This window comes from Puntigrus tetrazona, chromosome 1 (assembly GCF_018831695.1).
Source record: "Puntigrus tetrazona isolate hp1 chromosome 1, ASM1883169v1, whole genome shotgun sequence".
NCBI classification, from domain to species: domain Eukaryota; kingdom Metazoa; phylum Chordata; class Actinopteri; order Cypriniformes; family Cyprinidae; genus Puntigrus; species Puntigrus tetrazona.
Window position 1 is genome coordinate 27,952,439 of NC_056699.1, and position 7,500 is coordinate 27,959,938.

The following is a 7,500-nucleotide window of genomic DNA, read 5'->3' on the forward strand; positions in this document are numbered from 1 at the left end:
TTTATTGTTTATGTTTCGTGTCTGTTAAGCTGTGTGCATCTAAACACACTGATGATGATGATGATGATGGTGGTGATGTGTGTTTCAGGACGACGTCATGAAGCCTCAGAGAGTTCGAGTACAGTATGAAGCCGCCGCAGCGAATCCAAACACAGTGAGTAACCACACGCTCTTAATATTAATATTTTCATTCGTCACTCATGCATTCAATTGATAAAAAAGTGGCAGTAAAGACATTTCTAATGTTAACGAATGCTTTTCTTTGAAACGTTTTATTCATCCGTGAATCCTCAAAAAATCAGCTTCCACAAAACTATACTGTTACATTGAAAAAACATTTATGATATTTGAAACATGAACCACGTGAATGCACCACGACGGTCGACGAGGTCTAGAGTGTTTTTCATAAGCAGCATCAGCAGGAGGGCTGGGTTTGTTTGTTTGACCTCTGACCCCGGGTCACAGCGGGTGGGGCGGTGCTGCACAAACACTGCGCGGCTGGTCACGTGACAGGAAATGATGCGGAGCAGTGCAAGCGGCTGTTGAGTGTTGGTTTAGGGTGTAACTTGAGTTATAAATGGAGAGATCTTTTGTAACTTTATAAACGTCTTCACATGCACGCCTTATATTCCGTATTTTGCCACTAATGTGTGTGTGTGTGTGTGTGTGTGTGTGTGTGTGTGTGTGTGTGTGTGTTGTCAGATCGTGGGTTGTAGAGTGTGTCGTGTTCCCGAGGGCTCCACTGAACGTTACACCCGCTGGATCAACTCTCTGGATCCGGAGCAGCTCCTCACACAGGTCTCACACTCTGTTATTCATCTTATCCTGAAAGATACATTGATCGTGATCGAGTTATAGTTTTGGACCTGGTAATGTTCAACCAGGTATCACGCCTAGTTCTTGCCTGAGCATTTAGTATGCTTAAGCACCGCCCCTTTTTTAAAAATCCAATCCAAGCACAGGTTCAGATCCGCCCACATCCCATCATCCAAACAACAACTGGTGGAAAAATCGTTTTATTCTTTACTTGTAATGTTAGTTTGTTTTATTAATTTCATGTCTTTTAATTAGTATATTTCTATTTTATATCAATTCAGTATTTAGTGTTAATTAATTCCAAGTTAATTAACTTTGTTGCCAGAAAAACTTAGTTTTTTTTTTTTGTTTTTTAAAGTTTAGTTTTCCATTTAAATTTTATAAAATTACTATTTGCAAACGTCTTTAATCGTTTTTGCTTTAGTTATAGTCTACCAGCGCTGGACTTGATTTTTAATGCAGGATTTATTTATTTTTTATAAAATTGGAGGAGACCATTGTAAAAACATTAATGAAAGGTATATTTTTCCTTCAGAATACTGCGCTCTTTATTAAGGAAGTGAAGGAAGTGAATCTGAAGCGCGTGTCTCTTTCATGACAGTCTGTTTGATCTCTGTGTGTCAGCAGGATGTGTGTGTGTGTGTGTGTGTGTGAGGAAAGGCGAGGTTGTGTTGTGTTTTGAGAGGTCGCGTGCCACACGGTCAGCGGGTCACCACCAAACAGGATGTGTACCTGAAGACCGATATTTCCACGGAAACAGTGCGTGGGCGTGAGCTACCTTGAGGGTTGTGAGGTCAGAACGATGTGTGGAACCTTTCCAGATTGTCCCCAAAACAGTCCAGTTACCATCCCAAACAGAGAGAGAGCATCAAGTCTAATAACAGCCTAACAACTGCCCGGCAACCATTTAGAACACTGTACTACTGTCTGTCAGTGCCCTAGCAACCACCGAGCAACTATTTGGAACACTGTACGGTGCCTGTCAGTGATCTAGAAAACTGCCCTAGAAAACTGCCTAGCAACCATTTAGAACACTGTACTACTGTCTGTCAGTGTCCTAGCAACCACCTAGCAACTATTTGGAACACTGTAGCGGTGCCTGTCAGTGCCCTAGCAACTGCCTAGCAACTATTTAGAACACTGTACCGGTGTCTGTCAGTGCCCTAGAAAACTGCCTAGCAACCATTTAGAACACTGTACTACTGTCTATCAGTGTCCTAGCAACCACCTAGCAACTATTTGGAACACTGTGGCACTGACTGTCAGTACCCTAGCAACCGCCTAGCAACTATTTAGAACACTGTAGAACTGCCCAGCAGTGTCCTGACAACCACCTTTAGAACAGTGCTGCTGTCAGTGTCTTAGCAACTGCTTAGCAACTATCCAGAACATCATGTTAATGCTCTAGGAGACACTAACCTTACTACAAATGCATAACAACCACAACGGACACCAGAGCAGTTCCCTGCTAAGCTCTATCCAGCTCTTAGTGACCAGTCAGAACATCCTAACAACCTACTCCCATAGTAAGTCCATAGTAAGCGCCTAATAATACTAATGAATACCTTAGCAACTTTACAGTTACCTAGAAGTACCATAGCAACTGACATGGAATTGCATCAAAATGGTCTTCCATGCTGGCATAAATCTATAGAAATGCCTGGCGACCACCCAGAACTTCTTTGCAACGTTGTTGGCACCAAATACACCAAACATTGCAACTTTACAGTGTTTACGCTTAACAACCACCACACACAACCAGAACGCCAGTCTGCAATGCCCTAGCGACTGCATAGCAACCACACATTTTAGTCACCACAGTAACCACATTAACATTCTAAGAACGCCATTACAACAAAAACAACTTAACAACACCCTAGCAACCACCCAAAACACCCTCTTAACTCTCTTAGAGCTACACTGACATATCCTAGCAACACCCTATGTCTTTTAACAGCACCCCAGCAACTGCTAAAACCTTAGCAACCATTCAGAACATTCCAGCAACACCGTAGTAACCACATGCAGCGACCTAGCAACAAGCAACCATAATAAGACCACCAACACACTCAGAACACCTTAGCAACTGCATAGCAGCAACAGCATGATTAAGATGATAAAGGCAGTTTTTTCCTTCATGAAAATCAGTTTTAAATGATGGTTTTCTGCTGTGAGTTTCTCCTCCGCATGTTCTCGTTCGCTGAGAAGGGAGTCGTGTTTCTCTTGGGTGTGTTTGCACATTCCAGACGAGGCTATCCAGTGAAAACACACACACACACACACAACATCTCCAGTTATGACACACTCACACCAGCTCAGTGTCCGAGTCGGACAGACACACACACACACACACACACACACACACACACACACACACACACACACACACACACACACACGCACACACACACACACACACACACACACACACACACACACACACACACACACACACACACATATGGCCTTTGACACTGGACTGGACATTTCTGAGTGTGTTACTGAAGATGTTCTAACCTATCGGTGTAATTTTGAATATGAAAATATCTATAATTAATAACTTACCCTCATGTTGTTTTAAAGCCATAAGATCATTGTTTATCTTCAGAACACACACTATGTTTGCTGAAATCTGAGATCTTTCTGACCCTGCATCGACTGCAAGGTCAAGGTCCAGAGACGTGAGGACGTGTGTTTTGTTTACTGTCTTCATGTTTGGTCAGTTCAAACCTTTCTGTCTTTTGTTCAGCTGTATGCCCATATTAGGTATTTCCTGGTGCGTGGTTCTATTACTTGTGTGACACAGGTGAAGAGTCTCTGTGTGAGAGCGCCCCCTGGCTTCCTGTATGAATGAAGCGGTGCATTACGTCACATTACAGTAGAGTACATCACAGAAGAAATGAGCAAGATACTTCTTTTTTGGTCTCTCAGTGGATGCGTATGAATTATCGTCGTTGTTATCATTGCAATAAATATCAGAACGTCTCATGGTGTATTTTTAAGTACATATCGTCCATGCCTAAGTGATCGAGTTAGTTTATCTGCCCTGAAACACATCACTGAGTTCATCTGTTTTGTCATCATTGAAATATTCCTGTCTTTCCCCCCTCCATCTTTCATTCTTTCTCTGTGTGTGTGTGTGTGTGTGTGTGTGTGTGTGTGTGAGAGAGAGCATGAGTGTCTGGCTCTCCCTGATCTTTAACTCTCTGTCTGAACAAACATGGCCAAAGTAAACTCATTAGACTGGTCTGTGTGCGTGTGTGTCTGTGTGTGTGTGTGTCTGTGTGTGTGTGTGCGCGTGTGTGCGCGTGTGTCTGTGTGCGTGTGTGTGTGTGTGTGTGTGTGTGTGTGTGTGTGTGTGTGTGTGTGTGTGTGTGCGTGTGTGTGTGTGTGTGTGCGTGCGTGTGTGTGTCTGTGTGTGTCTGTGTGTGTGTGTGTCTGTGTGTGTGTGTGTGTGTGTGTGTGTGTGTGTGTGTGTGTGTGTGTGTGTGTGTGTGTGTGTCTGTGTGTGTGTGTGTGTGTGTGTGTGTGTGTGTGTGTGTGCGTGTGTGTGTGTGTGTGTGTGTGTCTGTGTGTGTGTGTCTGTGTGTGTGTGTGTGTGTGTGTGTGTGTGTGTGTGTGTGTGCGTGTGTGTGTGTGTGTGTGTGTGTGTGTGTGTGTGTGTGTGTGTGTGTGCGTGTGTGCTCGATTGGAGAGTGTTGTGAATATTTGATCTCTTTTTAGTTCTGTATCTTCCAGCCTCTTCTTTGGAAGCTCAGATTTGGAGTTTGAGGGTATTTTTAGTTGTTTCTGGTAATTCGCGTAAAACTGAAATAATTTCTGATCTGCAGCTGAATCTCAGCATCATTCTCCAGTCTTCAGTGTCACGTGGTCCTTCAGGAATCGCTCTGATAAGATGATTTCGATCAACTCTGAAAACAGTTGCGCTTCCCCATATTCTTTGTGTAAGCGTGATGATGCGTTTCATTATTTTCAGGCGTCGCTGATGAAGAGTCGATGACGAGTCGATGTATTTCCTGTGTGTCATACGGCAGGTGTTCACGTCCCACGGGCCGACGGTCGTCATGCCCACCTGGTTCTGCTCTCGTGATTGGTTTGAGGAGGTGGGTGTGTTCGACGAGGGAGGGAAGGTGAGGCTCTTCTGACGCTCGAGCAGACGTCTGTCTCCTGAGCGCCGCTCACCTCATCTGCTCCTCTGGCAGGGCGTTCCTGAGGATCTGCTCTTCTTCTACCAGAGTCTTCGTCGAGGAGGTCACGTGATCCGGCTGGATGACTGTCTGCTGGTTTACCGCTATCATGAACACGCAGCTACTCATTCAGTGCTGGAGTGAGTCTGAAAGTGACGGATGCTTCCAGATGAGCACTGGACATCAACACGGTTTAATACGGTTTATTGGTGCAGTGTTTCATTCGTATCTCGTTCTTACCAGACTTAAATATTATATTAAATAACATACTGAAGGGACTTAAAATGCGTGAATGAAAATAATGAATGAAAATAATGCTGAAGGGGCCTAAAATACGTAAATACTGATCATATTAAGCATTATTTTTAATTAGTCAACACTGTAGAGAAAAATAAATTAATAGCAGAATAATTACAATAAATAATTAATGAGGATATGTATTATGATTATTTAAAATACTGAAAGGGCTACTAAATAATTGCAAGTGATTAATAAATAATTAATAAATATGATTATTATTATTATTTATTTATATTTATTTATTTATTAATACTGAAGGACCAATACTAAAATACATAAATTCAAAAAACTAAATAAATTAATACATTTGTATTATAATAAAATATAATTGCAACAATAAATGAATAAAGTTATGTGCTGTTCGTATGTATTATTTATTTAAAATAAGTATGTATTTATAATCTGAATAATAAGAATATTATTTTTGTTAGTGGTCATGGTAGTATTAATAGTAATTAAGTTATTGTACTGAAGGTTCTTTTAAAATAGTAATTAAATATTATAAATAATAATATAATGATTATGCTGCAATATTGAATGTCTGTTTAATATTATATTTAAAATAATAATAATTTAATCATTAGAATGTATTTTATTATGACTCAGACATGCAATGAGGCTTTCTAATCCTGCATGACACATTGAGCTTGAATCTTGTTTTTCTTACAGTTTATCAGTGGAAAAATATTTCAGGATCCTCATATTCTCACGGGTCACTTCATCTGTGTGTGTGTGTGTGTTTGTGTGTGTGTGTGTGTGTGTGTTATCGGTCTCTGTCTGGAATGAGTGGCATGCTGTGACTCAGGGATTCCTCTGATTTTCTCTCAGCGGGCCGCAGCTGTCTGTCAGTCTCGCTCTGTGTGTGTGTGTGTGTGTGTGTGTGTGTGTGTTCGGCGCTGAGTGCTGATTGATGGACTTCAGGGTTTATGATGCTGCGGGGTCAGGGATGTGCGCAGAGGAAGCCCGGCGCTCTTTAAATAACTCTGAAGCTCTTCTTCAGCGTCTGCTCTGCTCGCAGGGAGACCATCTGGAGCCTCCGCGTCGACTTCCTGCAGGAGCGAGTGCTGAGCCGGTGGGAGTCCTTCAGCATCTGGAGCGCAGGGAAACAGGGCCGAAGACTGTACCGCAGCTTGAGTCCCGGCAACCAGAGGAAGGTACGGCATCCAAGCACAAACACACACACATTCAGCTCTCATCCTTCTAGTAAATGAAACGGCACCACACTTCAGTAGTTAGACACCTAAACATATGAATATTTGAACATTAAGTTGTTAATAATACTAACACACACATATACACACACAAATATACATATATATATATATATATATATATATATATATATGATATATATGATATATATAATAATATAAAACATAACCAGTAGATGTTTCTGTGTATATAAAATAAAAAATTTAAAATACAGAAATTATTTAAATTATATATAATTTTTTTATTATAATTTTTTTGTTAAAATGTTTGCCCTAAATACTGAAATAGTCATGATTAATACTACTATTATTATTATTATTATTATTAATATTATTATTATTTAAAATACTAAAGTGAAAATTTTAAATAAATTGTGAATTTATTAATATTAATATTCACTATACTGAGGGCATAAAAATAATATTTCAATTATTATTAATTCAAATTCCGATCCCTTAATGTTCTGTTAATTGTAGTTTATTAATTGAGGTGTTTATTGTGTGTTTGATGGCAGGTGAAAGCGTTCTGTGACGTAGATGAGAAGAAAATTCAGAAAGGCTTTTACACATACGAGGGGTCAAAGGTCAGCCGTTTCACTTCATTGTCAAATACTGGCTTCAGTGCAGAGTTCTAGTCCTTATGTATGCTTTAATGCAGGAACATAATCACGGTGTGAGCTGGGAACACTTTCATGGGAAGCTGCTCGATGAATAATGTGTGTGTAACGCTAGCAATGAATCAGCGTTTACGCTCGGACACAGATTAGCCGTCAGCTGTTTGCAGAAGTACGTGCGGTGACTAATTCATTTCCTGGGACGTTCATCATTAGCCTCATTAGCACGGGCTATCAGCCAAAACCACCGCAATCAGCCCCGAAACAGTCCCTTCCTGCAGGAGACCTCCGCTTGTTATTAAACCCTCGCTGTCTGTGTGTGTGTGTGTGTGTGTGTGTGTGTGTGTGTCTCGCAGGACCGACCCAAACCCA

At 41.0% G+C, this 7,500-nt stretch overlaps 1 protein-coding gene across 5 annotated transcripts in view; it reads left to right on the forward strand.

The window, feature by feature from the left end:
* LOC122352950 (UDP-GlcNAc:betaGal beta-1,3-N-acetylglucosaminyltransferase-like protein 1) overlaps positions 1 to 7,500 on the forward strand; it is a 9,395-nt gene that overhangs the window by 314 nt on the left and 1,581 nt on the right. Inside the window, exons 1-8 of one of the 5 annotated variants that reach the window (XM_043250765.1) lie at positions 136 to 154; positions 703 to 798; positions 4,647 to 4,760; positions 4,851 to 4,946; positions 5,019 to 5,143; positions 6,322 to 6,457; positions 7,030 to 7,098; positions 7,485 to 7,500. The exon at positions 7,485 to 7,500 is cut by the window's right edge and continues 59 nt beyond it. In XM_043250765.1, coding sequence (XP_043106700.1) covers positions 4,881 to 4,946; positions 5,019 to 5,143; positions 6,322 to 6,457; positions 7,030 to 7,098; positions 7,485 to 7,500 — 412 coding nt within the window. In that variant the 5' untranslated portion in view covers positions 136 to 154; positions 703 to 798; positions 4,647 to 4,760; positions 4,851 to 4,880. Of the gene's footprint in view, positions 155 to 702; positions 799 to 4,646; positions 4,761 to 4,792; positions 4,947 to 5,018; positions 5,144 to 6,321; positions 6,458 to 7,029; positions 7,099 to 7,484 lie in introns of all 5 variants that reach the window. The other 4 variants (XM_043250731.1, XM_043250757.1, XM_043250748.1 and 1 more) reach the window with 4 other exon arrangements.